The sequence below is a fragment of the Chrysoperla carnea genome, chromosome 5, assembly GCF_905475395.1.
Source record: "Chrysoperla carnea chromosome 5, inChrCarn1.1, whole genome shotgun sequence".
Classification (NCBI taxonomy): Eukaryota; Metazoa; Arthropoda; class Insecta; order Neuroptera; family Chrysopidae; genus Chrysoperla; species Chrysoperla carnea.
Genome location: NC_058341.1, coordinates 7,499,929 through 7,522,833, shown reverse-complemented (window position 1 = coordinate 7,522,833; position 22,905 = coordinate 7,499,929). Strand labels below are relative to the sequence as shown.

At 30.6% G+C, this 22,905-nt stretch overlaps 1 protein-coding gene across 1 annotated transcript; it reads left to right on the top strand.

Annotated features, from left to right (window-relative positions):
- Positions 1 to 1,082: 1,082 nt before the first annotated feature.
- On the top strand, positions 1,083 to 21,730 carry LOC123300192 (neuropeptide CCHamide-2 receptor-like). The gene is made up of 6 exons (XM_044882713.1): positions 1,083 to 1,499; positions 2,384 to 2,603; positions 2,843 to 2,987; positions 3,636 to 3,863; positions 16,351 to 16,471; positions 21,151 to 21,730. The coding sequence occupies exons 1-6, from the start codon at positions 1,144 to 1,146 to the stop codon at positions 21,611 to 21,613; spliced, it is 1,533 nt and encodes a 510-aa protein (XP_044738648.1). The 5' UTR covers positions 1,083 to 1,143; the 3' UTR covers positions 21,614 to 21,730.
- The last annotated feature ends 1,175 nt before the right edge of the window (positions 21,731 to 22,905 follow it).

Here is a 22,905-nt window from a genome sequence, read left to right as displayed (position 1 = left end):
CAGCTGTGTAGACATAATGATGCTGTAAGAGGAAACTATTTTCATTAGTATGTTACAAAAAAGGGCTTTAAAAACTGTGATTCACGGTACATTGTGATCCAAGGTACAACACGCTTTCATGTTATGAAACAATAAAAGCTCACCTATTCACCAAAAAACCTTTTTATTTGCATCCAAAAGCTTGTGCTATCATTAAAATACATAAAACAACACACACAAATTATAATTATTTAATTATTGTTTGACAAATTATTCAAATTTATTGTTGTTGAAAATTAGTTCATAATTATAATCGACGATGGTATAGGTAGAGCTATAGTGATCCAAGTATCATTATAAATTTTGGCATATGGAAACGAAAAAAACCTAATTCTTCATAATTCGTCCATACTCGTTTTATGAAATATGAAGCTGGATTTTTTTATATGAAGTTTGACTAAGGCTAAATCAATTCTGAAAATTTTGCACGATTATTTAAATAAATAAACGACTACAAAAGCAGCCATATTTAAAATTTGTTTTTTGGTAAAACGGTAGATGGATAATATGTTTTCATAGATTTCTCCAAAACACTGTCGAAAATGCATGCGTTCATTCAACATTTGGCAATTATTCACATATCGACAATTGATATTTTTTGGTATATACTACCTTAATGTCCAATCAACCTTAATATTTATTTCTAGCAGTAAAAATCAATCTATTTCTTCATTCTATCACGAATACAAAAAATGTTACTTGGATCACTGTGATTCTACCATTCACAGTTTTATATTCTCAAATTAAATCGTACACAGGTGAGTTTAAACAACTGATTGGAAAAATCGTTTTAATGGAAAACCACAAAAATTATATAATTGTCACTCTGGGAGAATAATTTTAATGACTTTTATTATCTGTATTGAAATTAATTTCCTTTTCAATCAGAAGTGTGTTGATACTAAGACCACGTGTAGACAAACATCCCAAATTACTTTTCAGCCGGCTCTTCAATTATACTAATAAATTTTTCATTTTGTTACAGATAACTCGGAGAAAAAATTACTTCCCAACAACAACAAAAAAAACATTCCACCATTCGTGTGGATTGTCCAATTATCAAATCCATTTTTCCCACATCGCCCATTTTAATTCTACACCAAAATGGCGATATTCGATGAAGCATTACATCAAAATTTTACCAAAAATTATGAATCAAATATAATTGAATCAACAATCAATAGTAATAGTGATGAAGGTGATCCAAGCAGCGGTGGTGGTAGTAACCATCAAATTTTCGATAATTTTCCATTAACAACAACAGCATGGTCCACAATTATATCGAGTAGTTTAAGTGATTTAGAATCGTTAGAATCACAATATACACCATATAATGAACGACCAGAAACATATATTGTACCAATTGTATTTGCGATTATATTTGTTGTGGGTGTGCTGGGTAATGGAACATTGGTTATAGTTTTTTTACGACATCGAAATATGAGAAATATGCCGAATACGTAAGTTTCCATTAGTTAATTTCCTTTTTCCCTAGAAGTAATCCTAACAATAATTTCATCAAAAAACTACCCAAAAATCTGCCAAACAAACAAGTAAAAAGACTCCAGGATAACATTCTCACGGGCGTTATTTTCTTGAGCAATATACGACGATTTTCTAAGCGGGAAAGATGGTTCTTTGATGAAATTTGTAATTCAAGAAGTAGATTTGAAACTAAAGTCAAAAATTGTCTATGAATTTTTGGAAGAATTGAACCATCTGACCCTAAATGAGATAATCAAAGTAATCTGTATATATAATTGGTTATTCTCCAAACTTGGAAGGGATCATCACTAACTTCTCTTTCATTTCTTTCTGGAACCTTTGATTTTATTAGTGAAGTGCTCCGTTTCAAGAAATGGCACAGACAATTTTGCAGAGGTCAAAGTTGTAGATACATTGTCTAGCTCTGAAAAAGTCCGAAAAGAGGAAGTTATCGAGTGTTTTACTACAAAATTGTGTATCCGTGTATCCGTCTTAGGAGTAGTCTCTGTGTAGAAGCTTTGAGAACACTGCACCTCCACCTTTGATAGAATATGCTTACAATAGAATCTTTGACAAGATGTTATCCCTGACCACAGGAGATCGAGTTGCTTCCCAAGTAGATTCAAAACACCAACTGGTTTAGATACAACCGATCCGATTATACACACATAAAGCTGCATATTTACTACCGATCCAGTCAGTTTTTTCAACCCCAGAAATTCAATTTTTGTAAACCTTTTTGCTTCTTAATAAAAATTAAAACCACACGGCTATGCTCCTTTTAATGACTGAAATGACAAATTATCACATTTTATTATTCCAGGCCTTTTCATTATGCAGGCCTGTTTTTTTCTTCCAGGTATATACTATCGTTAGCATTAGCAGATTTATTGGTAATCGTTACATGTGTTCCATTCACGTCAACTGTCTACACATTAGAATCGTGGCCATGGGGTGAAGCTGTTTGTAAATTATCGGAATGTGCAAAAGATATTTCCATTGGTGTCTCAGTATTCACTCTAACAGCATTATCGGCAGAACGATATTGTGCAATTGTTAATCCGTTACGACGATTTCAGGTATGTTTGTGAACTAAAATGTTAAAGTGAATCGAAAGTCAATCGGATTCATTCGAAAATTTAACAAAATGTTTGTAATTTTTTTAATTTTACAGCCAAACGTATGGACATTTTAGCTGGTGTGAAAGAATAGTCCAAATTTCAATTTTGTTTTCAATATGAACGAATTTCGATTGATTCTCGATTATTCTACCATATTAGTAACCGTATCTTAAACCTTTTCTTTTTTTCTGTCGCAGACAAAGCCATTAACAGTCTTCAGCGCAATATTTATATGGCTATTAGCAATTTTATGTGCGATGCCTGGCGCAATTGTCAGTAATGTTGAAGAAATATCATTAAGTTTAAACAAAAGTATTTTAGTTTGTTCACCGTTTCCTCCGGGTAAGTTTAAAAGAAACATTTTTTGGAAATTTTTGTATGTAACTTGTTATTAGTTTAGATTTTGATAGTATTTTGACCCATTTGATTGGTTAGAGAAATAAAAAAGATAAACATAAAAAATAAACTTTTATAACAAGTGTGCTATGGAATGTAAAAACTGGATAAAAAGATAATTTAATAGTGCTATGTATCTAATAGTTTTTTTTTCGATATCTCTAACCATCCCTGACGCTAGGCAAAATATTAAGAATCGGCTCAATTTGTGAATTTGTAGCAGGCTGAGTTTAAAGTTCTGATTTCGATATTCGTATAAATAACGAAACTATGAGGGTGTCTTCATCTTAAATGCGACATACTGTATAATGTAATGAATAATTGCAATTTTAAAAAATTTTATTGATGTTATTCGATTTATTCGAGTTATATGTTATCCTGGGTATCGAAGTGAGATTGGGAGGGCTGTAGCTAATAGTGTTATCATCAACCTGTTTACAATGTTTCCACTTTTTCAATGTTTGAATTTACATAATGTTATTTAACAGACAAATCGAGTTGTTGAAGTGTATACATAACCAAAAAAAATAGGAATTACCTAGAAAGGTTTTTTGGAGGGATTTATCTAATTTTTTGATTTCTGATATGTTTCAGGTGATTTCGATAATAACACACAATATTATGCCAAATATAATGTCGTTGCAAAAGCATTAATTTATTATATCGTTCCATTATGTGTGATTGCAGTTTTTTACGGTTTAATGGCATATCGTTTACATATTAGCGCACGTGATATGCCTGGTGAGTTAGCTGGAGCACAAAGTGTAACGCAGGCACGTGCACGACGTCATGTTGCTCGTATGGTATTGGCATTTATTTTGGGTAAGTGTACAACAATTATTTTAAATTTTTTTAAATAATTTTAATAATTCTTTATTGGGAAAATCATTTTGCCAAAAATACAACGGGTGTTTTACAATAAGAGCTACGATAACAGACTGAGTTTTAGCAGGCATTTGTTAAATGGGTACAAAAATGTTACTTCTAGTAGAACTGTGATTTGAACTTTTTTTTTATTAATGGATAGTTTTATGTAATTACTAGTTAGTAAAAAACTGATTTCTTTTTTTTAACCCCAAAAAAGTGTTTAGTCCCTCTCTGAAAGGTCGATTTTTTGGAAGAAAAGTTTTACAACCTAAGAATCATCCAAATTTCAAAGATGAAACACTTTTGTTGTACTATCAATACATAGTATACAGAAAAGACACTTCCGGCTGTCTGTCCTTAATTCCTATGTATGCTTAGATCTTTAAAACTACGCAATGGATTTTGATGTGATAGAAAATTACCGCACTGCGGCATTCCGCACGGTTCGAGCTAGTAAATAAATATTATGGGTAATTTTAGCGTTTTGATATGTATGTAAGCTGCTTACAAACATATCAAAACGCGAACATTCTAAATCGATATTTTTTTTTTAAATTGTCAGTTGTAGACTTTGTGCCTTTTTGTCCGACATTTCCTATCAGGAGGCATTGCTCACTTCCAATCATTTTCATATTTATACACATATTGTAATCAAGTTCTCGAAATCGATAGGAAATTGGACGTATACATTTATTAGATTTTTTTAGAATTGTGTGTTTTATGTTAATTTCCCGTTTTTTAAGAGGCACCCTGTAAATACAAATCTAATTTCTATATATTGTGTATTTAAGACAATACCTAGCGATAATGATGGTATAAATAATATAAACTAAATTAATATTGAATAATACTGTTGTTGAGACAAGTAAAATATCTTCTTTGTGAATATTTAATTAAGTAAAATAGTTACTATTTATTGTCTTCTAATAGTTTTAATTAACTTTCTGATAGTAAGTGATTGGGTTTGATCTCGAAAAGTAATAAAATAATCAATTTTACAATAACTGAAAGCACCTTTCTACGAAATTAATGACAGAACTTCATTTAAATTGACATGTCATAGGCATTTATGTCGATGCATTTTGGAAAATGACTAGAAATATTGTTTTATTATAAAGAGAATCCACAAAGAATCGTTTCTTGTAATAATAGGCAGCTTAAGGTAGTTTCTCCTTGCAATATACAAGACGAACCGTTTTAATCTACCAAGACTAATTGCTCGTTTTAAAATTAATTGCTAATCAAATAATAACTTTAACAAAAGTAGTAGAGTTTGATGGGGGCATCATGTTCTGACATCAGATTGGAAAATCGTTAGCTTTCGGAGGAAATGCGACTTAAGCATATTGCATTTAATGGAAAGATAACACGCTAGAAACTACTAAAGAAAAATACTTTAACCACAAGAGGGCAATCACCTGTGTCCATGATTTTGACCAGAAATTCTAGTCTCAAGATTCCAGTCTTGATCTTTAAGTGATCTTAAGCTGAGCCTTAAAGTTATAAACACGGACAAACGACCTTTATTGCCCTTGATAAAGAGTCCAATTCTGTCGCAATATTCGTGTTCAGCAACCCCAAAAACCCCCGAGTAACAAGTTTGGAATAATTTTCATCACTATTAACCGAATTGTGAATTCAGTATATTTATGCAAATTGCATATTTAAATCGGTCTTACTGTTCAAATTTTTCGAACTTTGTCCGTTTTTAGTGTTTCGTTTCTGCGATATACAATCCAATTTCTGACAGTATTACAGCCGGAGTAACGTTCTTAATTGGTCCACCTCCCATGAGTTACACCCATCACTTCTGGTATTTTCAATCGGTTTGTTTATTTTAATAAGATAGTAGGTACTTTTCGTTACATAAAACTATCAAAAGACATTTTAGTCTCTCAAATAAGATTTTAAGTTAATTAATATGAAAATACAATTAGACAATGTTCATGTTTATACAATGTACAACAAATGTGTTCTTTTTGTACACTGAGTGCAATATATTCACACTAAGTAAAAACAGAGAGAGAAAATTTTATTACTGATTGTAATAGTATCATCTTTTTTTTACTAATACTCAAGTGTAATACACTGAATCAACAAAAACGAACAATATAGATGTATGCATGAGTATCTATAGAGTGTTTAATTAAAAAGTTTTGTGTTCGAAATTCAATTATTCAATTATTTTAAATTGAATTTTAAATCTTTTATTTAAATTGTTTTATATAATTATGATTAAACTAGTTGTGAACCACCCGCATTGCTGGGCAACATCCCCGCCTTCATTCCTCCTCCCACATCCTCTTGCGTAATGTACACGTCATGTTCTTTTATTTGATATCCCACTTTAGTATATTTGAAAATATTCAATTATTCATCCCCACTTTATCGCTCCACCTTTCCAACCAGCGAAGGTTAAAAATAAATAAAAACAATCCTTAAACCTGGTTGTGTATCTTGTCAGTATTTTAGCTTAATCGATACACAACTTTTTGAGTTTTTGAAGCACATCCCTTTCAACTATATTCTCTTCTGTATTATGCATGCATTATACATAATAACCTTTCTCTTGAATCACTTTTTCTATTAGACACCGACTCCAAAAATAACAATAATTTTAAATACATTAAATTATCGATAATTTTTTACTTTTTAGTGCTTATTAATTTGTTTTGGAAAAGTTTTTCTTTTGAAGTCGGTTTTCTTTTTGTTAAAAGTTTTTTTTTTATTGTCATTAGAGAGCACGATTATTTTGAAAATCATGAAAAGTAAACCATGAAATCTAATAAAGGAATAAGAAAGATATCGCGTGAACTGACTTGTACCAAATCTATATGTGCACATATTTTGTTTCTAAAAGGATTTTTAAATTGTTATTTATTTCTCATTTGATATCTAAAAAGCTTTGTATGTTGTTGGGTATGATAAATAATTATAAAGTGAAGTGTACTCTACTAACTAACTCACTTAGATAGCGCTCTTATTATTTAATATCAATTTAATTATGTAAATTGTAATTAATTTGTGTTAATAAGACAAACGATATTATTAAGTTTGTTCTACTAAAACTAAACATATCATATTATATAACATAGTGTAATAAATTTTAACCATCAATATTCCATACAAAACCCCCGAATCATTAATATTCGACTGAAATTGAGAAAACTTAAGGTTTTCAGATCGCTTCCAAATTAAATATTTCAAAGAAATACACTTAAGATTGCATTTTTTTTGAGATTTCAGATTTGAGTTGAATGAATTTTTGTATATGGTGATCAAATTGGGTTTATACATTTTTAACCGACTTCAAACAAAAACGGAGGAGGTTATCAATTCGGCTGTATTTTTTTTTTCATGTTTGTTACCTCAGAACTTTTGACTGGGTGAACCGATTTCGATGATTCTTTATTTATTTAAAAGCTGGTGTTTCCCGTGTGGTCCCATTTCATTTTGGTTCAGTTCTGACAACGGCATCCATGAGAAAACCATAAAAGTCTTAAATTTGCATTAAGTATGCACGACAAGAGGACAAATATCTCAATATCACGTCAACCGATTTCGATAATTCTTTTTTTAGTGACAAATTAGTTAGTGTACTTCAGATTAAAAAACACAAAAAAAAAACTTTTAACAAAAAGAAAACCGACTTCAAAAGATAAACTTTTCCAAAACTAATTAATATGCACTAAAAAGTGAAAAAATAACGATAATATAATGTAGTTAAAATTATTGTTATTTTTGGAGTCGGTGTCAGCCAAGCTAATGTAGCAAACTGTTCTGTCAGAGATGTTGTCTTTGCTGACACCGACTCCAAAAATAACAATAATTTTAACTTGAGATTACATATAAAACTTTGTTTTGCTTAAAAGAGATGGGCAACCCTTTGAATGCAATCTTTGATTGCTTATAACTTCTACGTTTTTTAATCAATTTTAAATTAACTTTCAAATTTTGTCATGATATCGTCTAGTTTTATATTTTTATGGGTAATATGGTCAAATCGACATCAGGCTTATTTCCAATTAACAAATCTAACAACGTTAATAATTTAGTAAATGTAGATTGATGGTTAAATTTAAGTTTTAGTGCACAAGGCAAGTAAAGTATTAAATTTAATGGTGCTAAAACTCATGGAAGCTTGCTAATTGTTGGTAAAATTATAATATTTTGAAATGAAACTAAAACTAAAATTTAATAGTGTAGGTATAGTTTTAGAGATCTATGAGTGTAATGGGAATTATCTTCTTAATTGTATAACAAAATATATATATAATGCTAAACAAAACATTTTTATACAGCGTGTTTACATTTTGAAGATCATTGTCTATTTTTAGTTTTTTTGGGTACGGAAACCTTAGCTGGCACTTGAAACATACGGTACATCCGTTTAGGCGCTACGATTGCACAGACAGACAAACATACAATGCGGTCAAACTTATAACACTCCTTTTTTTAGTTCGGGGGTTAAAAATGAGATTAATTGAAGTTCACAATGGTTCTTTTTAAATCTACCACAAGATTCTTCTCCGACTCATTTTTCTATAAACACTGTGTATATGTATTCCTCAACTTATATTTATAAATAACATTGTATCATATTATACAACATGCATCATATACATCTTCCTTCTTACAAAATGTAAAGATTCTCAGTTTCTCAGTTTAATAAATTTGAATACCTAATAACTTGAGAGTAATTCAATGTTTTCATTGTTCCCTAAAAACCATACTTAGAGTAGTAGGGTACAATGAAAGTTAAGTATTATGTTTTAGTTGAAAACTTACATTAAATAATACAAAATAATTGAATAAGATTTTGTTGTATACAATATGAAATATTATATATGTATAACAATAGTTTATAGTCTTAGAGAAAATGGAAAATTTTATCTAAAACCGAAAAATGGATCAAATTCTTGTTATTCCCCCAAAAAAAATATTTCTAGCATAAAAGATTGTTTCAAATTATTTTTATCCGATTTTATGAGTCTGCTTTAAACTGTAATCTTAGTGAATACTTATTCAATTTAATCGAAACAAGAGAAAACAAAACAATTGACTGAGTTAATTAATGAAATACCATTTATAGACAGTGTTGATTAATCTGTCACATTATAATTAAAACTGATATAGCCATAACATACATACAATACAATTTGCACATAATTTGCGCTCTCACGGGTAAACAGTGATGTTTACGAAAAAATTTTTCAAACAAAAATTGTTTATTTTTTTATAAGGAACATTTTTTGCATTTAAACTTTTGTTCTATCTCAAACGGTGTACAAGATGGGTCCTACGTTGTTCATTTACGAACTCCACCTCATTTTTGACGTCCTCAGTACGCTACAAAAATTTCAGCATGATATCTCTTTTCGTTTTTGAGTAATCGTGATGACAGACGGAGAGACAGACGACAGATAGACAGACAGACAACTGGATGGAGCAGGATCGGACCTCTTCTGTTAACCAGAGCCAGCTTAGATTGCATTGACCAAGAGGTTGCCCTTAAAGTTGTTTTTTTTTTTGTTTACATTATTATGAAGGACTTTCAAAGGAGACTGTCTAGAGTACAATAAAAATTAAAAATTAATAATAATTACACAAGAAAAAAATGATTTCATAATTTTCATTTTTTGCGTATTAAAAATCTGTCTATAAAATATTCATAAGCCGTCCTTTATTTATCCTTCATAAATAATATAATATTTAAATTATTTTCATGAAAACTGAAGAAAAAAAACAAAAACTTTGGTGTGAAACACTCTTTGAACCTCTATGTACGGGATGGTCTAAGCTGGACTCTTTTAATTAGTAGATAACGTTAAAATAGGGACAGTTTAAAAATACACTTGTAGCCGGGAAAAATCGTTTTTTAGGTTGTATAAAATTTTTTGTGAATAAAAAGAAGAAAATGATTATTTGAAGTAAAAATTTTTTAACTTTGATTAACTAGGCCGAAGGGCCTAGTGCCCAGAGCGGACAGTTTTACGAGAATATGTATCATATTTCGTCGAAACTCATTACTTGGGGGTTTTCGGGGCCGCTGAACCTAAATTTCACTACGAAAATGTCCCTGAGGTTCCGGGTGTCCCACGGCGGGCAGTTATCATCTTGTTTACTGTAGTTTTACGAGAATATGTAACATATTTTGTTGAAACTCGATACACGGAGGTTTTCGCGGTCGCTGAAATAGAATATCATTATGAAAATGCCTCCGAGGTATCTGGTGCTAAAGGCGGATCAAAGGGGCAAGCCCAGAGACGAAATTTGTAAAATCTTCTCATAGAAATCCAAGCCACTGTGCAACAGATATCTTAGGCCCATTCTCGTAGTGGTTTTCGAGCTCATCGGCACCAAAAAACCCTCGAGTACTTATTTCTATCGATATTTAGATTCAGTTTTTCGTTCCAAATTTTTTAGTAAGTAGTGGCAATATATATGGAGGTGCAAATTTTATAATAAAACAAAGAAAGCAATGATGATGATAGGTTTATTTTTTAATTAAAATAAATAAATTAATTGTTATTTAAAATCATCATCATCATCATGGCTGTGTATTGTATCCTGGACATTCACCAAGCAAATACATAAACAAATAAACAAACAATTGTGATGTTAAATGAAACGTGTGAATTATACTAACAAAACATAGACATTTATAGTACACCTCTACTCTCTCTCTACTGCTGCGCGGCGTAACGTTCAACCAAAAACAAATTCATTGAATTGAGAGAATGAATGTGCTTCCTATAAACTACCCTTCTACAAAATATCGCTCTACCTTCATCATAACCAGTTGGTTGAGTACATAGAAACTGTTTTTAGTTGCAGAAATGAAGCAGTGTTCGGAATTCCATTCTTTAGTGCGTCAGGAAATTTTGTGACTTGATTCCAAACTTGTTACTCGGGGTTTTTTGAGGTCACTGAAAACGAATAACCTGTTAGAATTGGTCTCCGAGGTACTCGGTGCCCAGGGTGAACGGTATCCAAGTCGTCTCATATAGGTCGGGAAATTACTTATATAATCCGTAATAACCCGTTTTTCGTCGCTGAACAAGAATATCGCGACAGAATCATGTACCAGGTAACCTCTGAGATCAAATTTTCGTGATATTCGTGTTCAACGATCCTCAAATTACTCAAGTAACAAGTTTGGGCCGATTATATATCGAATTTCCCGAAAACTTCGGGAGACAATAGGGATATTATTTACTCTGGGCGACAGGTACTTTGGAGAGCAATTCTGACGCGACATTCGTGTTCATCGATACCAAAAACCCACGAGCTACAATCATTTTTATCACTATAAACTGAATTGTGAATTTAGTATATTTATACGGTTAATTTAGGTCACAAAACGCTTTACCGTTCAAGTTTTTCGAACTTTTTGAAGCGTTTTTAGTGTTTTGTTTATGCGACTATGTGTGTACTATAGTGGTAGACAATTGAACAGATAAACAACATAACAATAAATGGTTTATGTAAACAAATTGGAAAGGAAAATTGTTGAGAATAAATAGGTAGTTATTTATTGTTAAATGGGGTTGAGGATGTGAAACATATGCCCGTGTATCTGTGAAAAACAGTTTGTGAAAAATATTTAAGGTAGTTCGATTACGTTGAGGGGTAATAATGCTAATACCTACTAGAAACATACAGAACAAAAATTTTTTTATTAAAAAATACTTTTCAAAAAGGCAAGCTTTTTCTTTGTCATACGTGACACACTTCTATGAGTCACGTATACTTGAAAATTTTCTGGGGTCGCTCAATTTAGAATATCAAGGCTGATTCGCAGCACCTGAAGCTTTTTTCAATAGTCATGTAGCGGTGACTGATGCAAATAATTATTTTCTACTTTTTATTACAATCGAAGGATCACAAACGAAGGATCATTTTACCCTTACCTATACATATATTTTTTTAAAAAGATAATTTTATTAATTTAATAATACAATTATTATAAACTTGTGAAAAGTGAATTGAAATCAATTCATTGACGAGGATCTGGGTGGATCTACCCATATGTATGGATGTATTGGAATCAGATGGACGATGTAAATTCAATTATATTCTGAAGTATACTTCAATTATAATATAAATCAAATCCATTAACTTATAAATATTATGTACTAGATGTGAGAATGTCACACTTGGCTATGTAACGGGTTTCAATCACAGAAAATGCAATATTGAGGAATACTATATCGTTTAAATTTTGTGGGTGGATTCTGTTAGATCTTGAGAAAATTCGACGAAAATTAAAAGCAAAATTTTTCGATAGATACCTGCATAGTTTTTGAAATATTAATGCCTAAGGATTAAGAGAAAATCCTTTATAGAAGAAATAACATAAAAATATGGAATTCATTTTAGAAATTACTTATCATGCTTTTAATTAATGAATTTTAGTTTTCAAAATTATTCTTCAGAAAATGAAACTGGAAAAGTACGTTTTATCGATAGAAATGCTTCAAAAAATGTTGGGTGTGTAGGCGCTCAACCTACGCAGGCATTAAACTTGGCCTAGGTTTTCAAGCCCAATGAAAATCTCACCCTACTCCATGACTGGTAATCGATAGATGAATACTTTTAATTAGAAAGTTGTTATTTATTATGTTTCAAGCATATATCAACTTAAAAAAGACTCGCTGTATATGTAGCATATTTAATTCTAGTACATAAACATAAAAAGTTTATGATATTACCAAAAAGTTTTACGTTAATAGCACAACACATATCGAAAGCTATTCAGACCATATGGTTTAAATTACATCAAACCCTAAAATTCCGAAATAAATCCCTTTATAATACTCTTCACAGCATATTCTACACATTTAACAACAATTGATTTCTAATTGATTTTAATTTTGTATATATATTTTGTTCGAGAACCATTAATTCAGTCATTTTTGAATTGTGGTCTAAAACACTTTATCACTTGAGAGAAAATTTATCTTTTCTTTTTGTACTTATTCTTTTAAAAAGTTTTTGTATTTATAACGATTGAAATCAAATTTATACTATTTTAGGCCTCAACTTTCAAAAATTTATTGTAAATACAACATGACTTCGTCATATGTTCTGACGTCAGATTGGACCTAGTTCTATGGGTTGCTATAATATTCAATTGAGATCCTAAATGGAAAAATTGAAATCACGTGAAATTTTATGATATATATCAATACAAAAATGATTTTAAAAAAGTTAATATTATTTAGTAATTTTTGGCGTTTGTAACTGTATTTCAACTTCCCAAATTTTGATGGCATTGGAGTAGAGTTAAAACCTACTAATACTAAGTTCAAATCGTGTCGTGTCAGAAAAAATTCGTTACTAAGTAAGTTTAAGTAAGATTCAGAATCGGAAGATGATCTAGCATTATCTTCCTTGCAGTCAAACCAAGCACAATTATGAAACGACATTTTTTTTATGTGAAAATTAACAGTTTATTACGAATGACTGATGACTGATTTGATAATTAAAAGACTGATTATACTCTAGAGTTATTATTTGTAATGTTTATTGTTTTGTTGCCTAAGTGTAGGTATGACCATTGACTGATAACAATTTATAAAATTGGTTTTTGTTTTAGAGTTGATTTTTATTTATAAAAATTTTATGATTTTTAATTGATTTTGCCTGATCTAGAAGAATATTTTACATTTAAAACATTTTAGTTTTTTTTTTAAATATCAAAAATTTCATATATATCGGATATATATCAAAAATATCCGATATTTTGATATTTATAATAAATATTGGATATTTTCGAACCCTGGTTTATATAGAGATTCGGTCTGGAACTGTCATTTTCGTCATTATAATCGGTTTTAATCGGTTTTTGACTGTAATATATATATTCATTCACAAAGTAAAAAGTAATTAATTAGACATTTATACCACCTATATAGAGATAGGTATGAAATTGATACATTTAAAACCATTTATAACACATGTCAACTTTAAAACCTTTATAATACCTAATATACCTTCAACATTTCTAGATACATTCTAGATATATAATTCTAGGTGTAATGTTCTAATCTAAATTAATTTACAATATATTATATTTATATATCTCAAATATATACAATTGATAGATAGATATATATACCAGGTGTTTATTGTCGTATAGGTAAAATTAATAACTTTATAGACTTTATTATATCATATAAATAATATATAATAACTTGTATATTAATTAGTATAATTAATGAATATTATCATATTTAAATCAATTTTGAATAATTATTTATTTATTATTAATGTTAGTAAGTATTAACTTTGTCTGAAAGATATATATATAATATATAGATTAAATTGGATCAGAAAAGCATTTATTATTTTGATTCAATTAAAGGATATATTTGCGCAATAAGCGTATAACAACTTATAGTGAAATGAGGTATAATTTTTGTTTAATACTGTACCAGCAAAGACACAATAGTTAAGGTGTGTGGTCAGTTCTTTACAATACTCCACTATAGTTGTTTCTGTTCCAACCATAATACTTTAGTATTCACATAATTCATTCCGCATCCGTAATTATTTTTAAGTTCAATAAAGAAATATACAAAATTCAGCCGCACTTAACTGAACTCTCAAAAACGATGCTAGTTCTCGTACCATGGGTATGGGGTACTCTATCCCCGCTACGCTTTTCAGTGGCTATTATAACCAACTGATGTACTGAAACCCAGGATTTGCTTAGCGCTGAGTTTCCTAATTTCTTCTGGTTCGACTATGGCCGAACCAAACCATTTCCTTCGCTGCTGTGTGAGTGCCGGGCAGTAACAGAGAAAGTGGATCGATGTTTCTTCTGAATTTTCTCCGCAACTGTCACACGCGGGAGATTGTCTTTTTACAATCTGATGTTGGAACTTGTTCAGGTTATCATGTCCTGTGAGTAACTCTACGATGACTCTAATATCAGCTTTGTTTAGTTTCAAGATCTCCTCGGCTCTGTTACCGAGCGAATTTCCTTCACCCAACAGGCTTTTGGCGATTCGCCCTCCCCCGTAGCTGGTCCATGCCTTTAATTGTTGGTTTTTCAGATTATCTCCTAATCTGTTAAGACCTTCTTGGTATGGCATCCTCGCAAGCTTTTCTTGAGTGGGAGCCATGGTGGTTCCCAGTTTCGTGGTAGTTCTCGTACCATAGGTATATAATAAAAATAGACTCATTCGTTAGAAATGTGCAATCATTTACTAAAATACACCTTGAATTTACTTGAAACACTCTGTAGTCGGTATCATATACATGTATAATAGATTTATTATGATGTAATAATTTGTCAATTTATTATTTTAATGTGTAAGTTTTTGTGGTTGGTAATTTTAATAATGACATTATAAAACCTTGTACATGCGGGTAATGTTTTAATGGTAACGGTAATGATAATGTTATATTACCTATGAAGCTATCTACCTATCTACCTACCTAGAACCTACCTATGTTATATAGAAAAGTTGTATTTTAATAATTTAATGTTATATAATATCAAGATTTTCTCTGTTTACCTTCATACTGTAAATAAAATTTAAATTATTGAATTTTATATAATATATAGAAGATTGTATCAACATATCATACAACTATGTTGACGATTTCGAACAGATAAGTTGTGTGTTATTATTTATTTAGCTTTGAAGATGAGCAATGGGCTCTTTATCGTTTTTGAAATCTTTCTTAAGGTAGTTCTCAAAAAATGCAAATTCTTACGATCCACTTGAAAGCTACATAATTACCTAATAGTCTATAAAATAGAGACAGATTCCTCGGTGTATCGTTTCTTTCTCGAAGAAGGTTGAAAAACATATCTGTCGAATAGGTTATAAAACGTACTTCAAAATGTTGATTTCGCTAATAAAAAGTCACCAAAATTTTATTTTGGAAAAATATACACGCTTTCTTGCCAAAAACTTAAATTTTAAGCCTTTTTTAAACTGTCAAAAACGCGGGCATTCAATTTGACAGATATATTCATAGACATCTGATTATAATAAATATAAATACTTATTATCTATGTGTATATTATACCCAGCTGTCTTCACTGAATTAACTGATGGTCTATGACTCATACCGCTATGACATCACAGTAGGGCTTACCCGCGTTTTTGGTCACGTGATATACAGTTTAAAAATTACAATTTTTAGTTTTAATATTATAAAAGAAAAATGTGCTTTTATGACTCGAAATCAGAATATTTAAGTATATTTTTACATAAATTTTAACTTTTTTCAAATTTCATGATTTATTTTTGACTAACGATAATACCCTATTAGGTTTTTAATTATTCTTAAACTTTTTTTAACACTTTATTACTTTCGATTGGTAAAAATTAAGACCTCATTTTAAACTTCTTGCCACTTAAACACGTCTCGATACAATTTGACTCAAAAATTAAATTTGTTTTTTTCTACTTTTTTCCAGTATTCTTCGTCTGTTTCTTACCATACCATGTGTTTATGTTATGGTTTCATTTACATCCAACATCAAAAGATGATTTCGATGAAAATTGGAATGTACTTCGTATTGTTGGATTTTGTTTAAGGTAAGTTCAAAAATTTTACTTTTCTGACTTTAAATATACACCTGTAGCTAATAAAAATCGATTTGTAGGGATCGATTAAGCTGTAAAAGCCGACTATATTATATTGGGTGGACCATTTTAATCTCTTATGGCTACTGTCAAAACATGATGCACCCACCAAACTCAGCAACTTTTGTTTGAGTTATTTTTTGATTGGTTAGCTCTAAAACGATCTAAAAGCCATAATAGATTACAATGGACCATCTTGTATATATAATCTTACCGCTAATAACGCGTTTTTAATGTTTTCGCTCTATAAATTATTTACGATTGTTATATCTTAAGATTCTTAATATTATGATGAAAGATTTATAAAATAACATAAAGATTTTTCTCTTTATTATATGCTTTTGTTTTAGAAAGATTTTAAAATAATAATTCCGTCGCATTAATAAAATAATTTTTAATTACGTACATTTTTCGTGGTGGTGTAATATTTCGAAATATTTATTATCCTTAAAAAGTCGTATTTTGTCATCTTTTTTACTAGCTATAGTAAAAATTATATTATAATTAATATACCCTTGTTCAGTTAGCAATCTTTCCCCCTTCCACTCTAAATTTAGTGTTCCATTTGGGAGAAACTTTGGATTTTACCCCCATTAAGGTTGATGGGACAGTAATTATTGAGATTAAAAATCTTAATTTGTATGAGAAAATCATAAAAGTCTTAAAATTGCATTAAGCTTGCACGACAAGAGTACGAATAACTCAATATCACGCCAACCGATTTCGATGATTCTTTTTTTAGTGATAAATTAGTTAGTGCACTTCAGGTTCACTAAAAATCACAAAATAAAAAAAACTTTTAACAAAAAGAAAACCGACTTCAAAAGAAAAACTTTTCCAAAACAAATTAAAATGCACTAAAAAGTAAAAAGATAACGATAATATAATGTAGTTAAAATTATTGTTATTTTTGGAGTCGGTGTCAGCCAAACTAATGTAGCAAACTGTTCTGTCAGAGTTGTTTCCTTGGCTGACACCGACTCCAAAAATAACAATAATTTTAACCACATTATATTATCGTTATTTTTTTACTTTTTAGTGCATTTTAATTTGTTTTGGAAAATTTTTTCTTTTGAAGTCGGTTTTCTTTTTGTTAAAAGTTTTTTTTATTTCGGTATCATATTTCGGTACCTTATATTATATTTTTTTATTTCGGTACCTTAAGTACTAAGAATAATAAATAATCACTTCTAACTCTGCCCATTTTGGTGAATATATTTATAAAAAAACTTTTCGTCATCGATTTTTTTTTAATTTTAACGTAATGTATACGAGATTTAATGGCCTATCAACTATATAGAATGGCCGAACAATGGCTATATAGAATGGCCGATCAACCTTAAAAGAAAATTGTCCTTAAATGAAATAAAATGTTACTAAAGACTCTAAGTCAGCGAAGAAACATCGATCCACTTTCTCTGTTACTGCCCCGCGTTCATACAGCAGCGAAGGAAATGGTTTGGTCCGGCCATAGTCGAACCTGTAGAAATAAGGAAACTCAGCGCTAGGCAAATCCTGGGTTTCAGTACATCAGTTGGTTATAATAGCCACTGAAAAGCGTAGCGGGGGTAGAGTACAAGGGTCTATTTGGCTAGGTGCTCTGAACCATTGCTTCGAGGTGCGATCCTCAGCTAACCTCCATACCCATACCCATACCCAAGTCTGAGTCAGAAGTAAAAACCTGACCTTATTGATATCATCTTAATGGGGCTCATCGAGATCTCATTGTCCACGGTTTTGGTTCATACTCTATCGATTACAAAATTTTTTCTCTATATTTATGTAAAATAAAACTCGACACTTAGTAAATTGTAAGAAGTATAGTTGTAACTCTCTTAACACAATGCATTGAAGAAATAAATATATTCACATTGAATTGTACAACAATATTCCTTCTCTTGTTCCATCATTCCAATTCGAAGAAAGCTCTACCCAACACCATTTTATTTCATGTAGAAAAACGAAAAAGTTCGAATTACTATATTATAACACAATACAAAGTACTAAACGATGACGCTGTCGCTTACAAGACTAGAGCCAAGTGTGGTAATTGACATGCATTTCAAAACTGCTGGAAATTTAGAAGTCTGACGGAAAGATCATCAAATATAGAGTGGTCCAATCAGCAAAACTTCATTAAATAGTTGATAAACGATTTCTCAATACACTTATTGATAACTGGGAGTTGTAACTCGCCAACTGGCGATAATAGTTCGTGCTAATTAAAATTAAAAGAAGACCTGAACTCAGTAGGAACAATTTCGACTACTAGATGGCAATACTTGTACTTACTATTTTTTAAGTCCAACAAAAATATTCAAATCAGGTAAATCCCGAGAACTGACGAGAATTTAGACCGCATGGTGACTTACCATTTTTCAATAGTCGGAAAAGCGTCCTTTTCTAAATACAGAGTATTGAAATTTTGAGTGTAAAAGAATACTTTTGTGAAAATTGCTGAAGCGCTTTCTTTAAACAATTTGGAAATTTGATAATATGAAGACCACCTTCTATAAGAACTAGGGACTCTTCCTGAAAGAAAAGTTTCGGGGTAGGAAAATTTTCGTAGAAATTTAAGTAAGAGATTAACAACAACTTTTCCAATTTTCCAGGAATTCTGAATGAAATAAATGTCGAATATTACGTCCGATCCTAGACCTTTGACGCAGAGCGGGAGGAATGTTTTAAAAAACTTTTTAAATGTTTTCTAGTATTTTATAGTCTGTAATAAAATACATACATTCTTCATAAGAAGGAGGACTTCTAGGGTAGCAACAAGATAGAAAAAATCGGTAGCGAGCGTCATACATCAACGTCCATGTACAAATTAAAAGGATGCTAATAGGTTAAGTTTAAAGTATCCACTTTTTCGATTTAACCTCGAATTGGTCTTTTAACTAGAAGGAAGTATTTTCGAGATTTCTACCAATGACCAATATATTTTATCAAAATAGGTACAATTTTGCTGAATTTCGAAAAACGACAAGCATAACTTTTGGGTGGATCAAAAGTCTCGAAACAAAGGAAGCAATCACTTCATTTCCTGAGAACATACTTTTCAGCATTTTGAAAGTATTTCATCAACAAAAAGTATAAAAGTGGATATCATGAAGGTCATGTCGTTATGTTATCCAGACAGATACGAAAAAATGAGGCACCCAAATCTATATCATTAGCTCCCAGGCTAGCGAAAAGATTTAAAATGGTATATGTTATCCTGGAAAAGAGGCCTTGTGACAAAAAATCCTTGTCTCGACCTCCAAAAACGTTCCAAATTGATTTCTTTCGGCAACCATATTAAAACTACACGAAGAAGGGGTGCGAAAATAGTTCTTATTGAATCTCTGATCTCTGTTAATGGAAGAAAAGAAAATTGAAAGAAAAGTGAAATTAGTACGCCTTGACTGTAACAGCACATATAGTCACGCCACTGATTCACGAGGATTGTAGTCGTATAACTGCAGAGCAACTCCAACTCTTGTTATGTTTCATAATTTCGAACTTTTCTCGAGTATTGTCGCTTTAGTCGCGGCATCTCAAGTTTGAATATTCCGCATATTCTATGTGTATGGAGGTAATCATAAGAAAGGGGTTAGTAGGGTAGCCGTTGTTTTCTTCATCTTGTGGTGGATGCACTTTACAACTCATCATTTATGTTGTCTTGTACAGCTGTAGAATGTAGAAAAATACTAGAAAAAAATACTAGAAAAATACTAGTAGAAAAATACTAGAAAAAAAAAAACAACAAGAGAACATTTAAAAATATTCTATTATTATTCTTATTGTTATTTTTATGAATATATTTCATAAATTCTTAACAACAAAAATTTTTCTAGGTTATATTTATTATTTGTTGATTTTATTTTGATAAAATTTGTATGCATTTCCTTCCGATTTGTTAACAAAACAATTCTGGGCTGCATTTTCAGAACATTCATTATTCAATATTTTTTATTTTTGTTCAATTTGAATGTTCCGGTAATGAACTTTATTTCGTCGCCAATAGATGTCAGGAAGAGTCATATTTTGCAGTCAATGTTTCAGTTTTTCCTGAAAACACGGATAAAACCTAGCTAGATCGATATCTCAGAAACTTAGCGATCAAACGATGATCTCCGAAGTTTGTTTTAGTCCCAAGTTTGTAACGCTTAAAAATATTGATGCTATGAACAAAATTTTGGTATAGGTGTTCATAAAATCACCTAATTGGTGCACACGATAACTCAAAAACGAAAAAAGATATCATGCTGAAATTTTTACAGCGTACTCAGGACGTAAAAAGTGAGATCGAGTTCGTAAATGAGCAACATAGGTCAATTGGGTGTTGGGTCCGTAGAACCCATCTTGTAAACCGTTACAGATAGAACAAAAGTTTATGTGTAAAAAATATTCCTTATAAAAAAATAACCAACTTTTGTTTGAAACATTTTTTCGTAAACATCACTGTTTACCCGTGAGGACGCAAATTAGGCGTAAATTGTATAGTATGTATGATATGGGAATATCAGTTATGTATGTGTGACATGTATGTATGTGTAATGTGATAGAGTAATCAACACTGTCTATGCATGGTATTTCGACAATTAACTCAGTCAATTGTTTGTTTTCACTTGTTTTTTTTCTGTCAACAGTTTTATACATTCCTGTGTGAATCCAGTTGCATTATATTGTGTCAGTGGTGTATTCCGTCAATATTTCAATCTATACTTATGCTGTCGTGACACACGCCGTGTTTCACAACGTGGTCAACCATCGATCAACATGAATTGTGAAACAAGTTTTAATTCTACATTCCGCCGTCATACACAAATCACACAGGATGCATTTACAACGGACACGACCGCAGGCGGTATCAATAATAAACAAAGTATTTATCGTAAACAATATTTAGCACGACAAAATACCCAGAATACATCGATTTTATCGTTGGACACAACAAATAATCATACAAATCGTATTTTAAATAATAAAGATGTCGATTTTAACGATATCGATATAATACGTAAAGGTATGATTGATGATCATCATACGCCAACAATTATAACGGATGAGCAACAACGATGTCGTACAAATGGTAACACGTATGGAAGTTGAAAATACGATAAAAATGGTTTGGTAACACCGATTTTAATGACATCAAACGATATTAATCGTAAACGAAAAGTACAATTATTTGTAGCAAACAATCAAACCAGACATCTTGTGGTGAAATTCGATACTAGTAGTATAGATTCAAACCATCGTACATTTTATGATTGATTTGTTTTAAAATATGGTGGATAAAAAGGATTTGTAATAATGGAAGGTTGAAATTAATCTTTAAGAATATTTTAAAAAAATCAAAAACGGTGATTGTACATTTTCTTTTATATATTTAATCATACAAAATACCGACGACTCCACCTTATTATATGGTCTTTAAGAATATGAAAAATTTATATTTTTCTACTTTTTATTTTCTTTTTTGGATGGTAGAAACCAAAGATGATAGAGTTATCAAAAACAGAACAGTCTGTGAAAAATTGGTCAGTGTTAGGTCAAGCCTACCGTAAAGGTAAGTGCTATATAATGATCCCTCAAGGTAAAATGATCCCTCGTTGTTTTTAAGTGAACTTAGTATATTTATCGATAGATGGCTTCTATGCCATCCAATTAATCGTTCAACAAAGACTTGTGGTGACGCTTTTGATCTATGTTAAGACAAATTGGGATCATTAAAGGACACCTTCTCCTAATTGGGTTGAGTTAACACGTTTTAGCCTTTTTTTGATAGATATATATGGAATAATAATTGAAAAACTGATAAACAATCATTTTAAATTCACATAAATTCGTATTTAGGTAGTACTGAATTAAATGAAATATTTAACATGAGATATTGAATATACACTCTAAATTCTTAAAATTCTTCCTTCAATAATTTTAAAACTTTCTGTATATACATATATAAATATAATATCGATATAATTTATGCGGTGGGGGCCAAAACACAGCACATGAAAATTTTCAAAAGAAATTTTTTTCTTACAAACTACATATTTTTAATTACTCGCCAACACTAATTAATGAATAAAAAAAACGAAAGGGGAAAACAAAAAAGCTTTATAAAAAAAAATAAATCTCATCTCAATCCACAAAAAAAAACCAAAATATACACTTTTTGCTCGTTGTGTACAATTTTAATCCCAAAAAAGACAAAATCATTGTCTTTTATTTTGTAATTTCAGAAAATTGAGGTTGAACAATTTTGGTTCAGAAGTAATCCATGGGCAGAAATTTGAAGCCCTAGCAATTATCGATGTGTGTCACCAAAGTAACGAATTGGTGTCAACTTGACTCGCAATATGACATACTTTGCGCATAAAGTTGAGGTCAATTCGTTACTT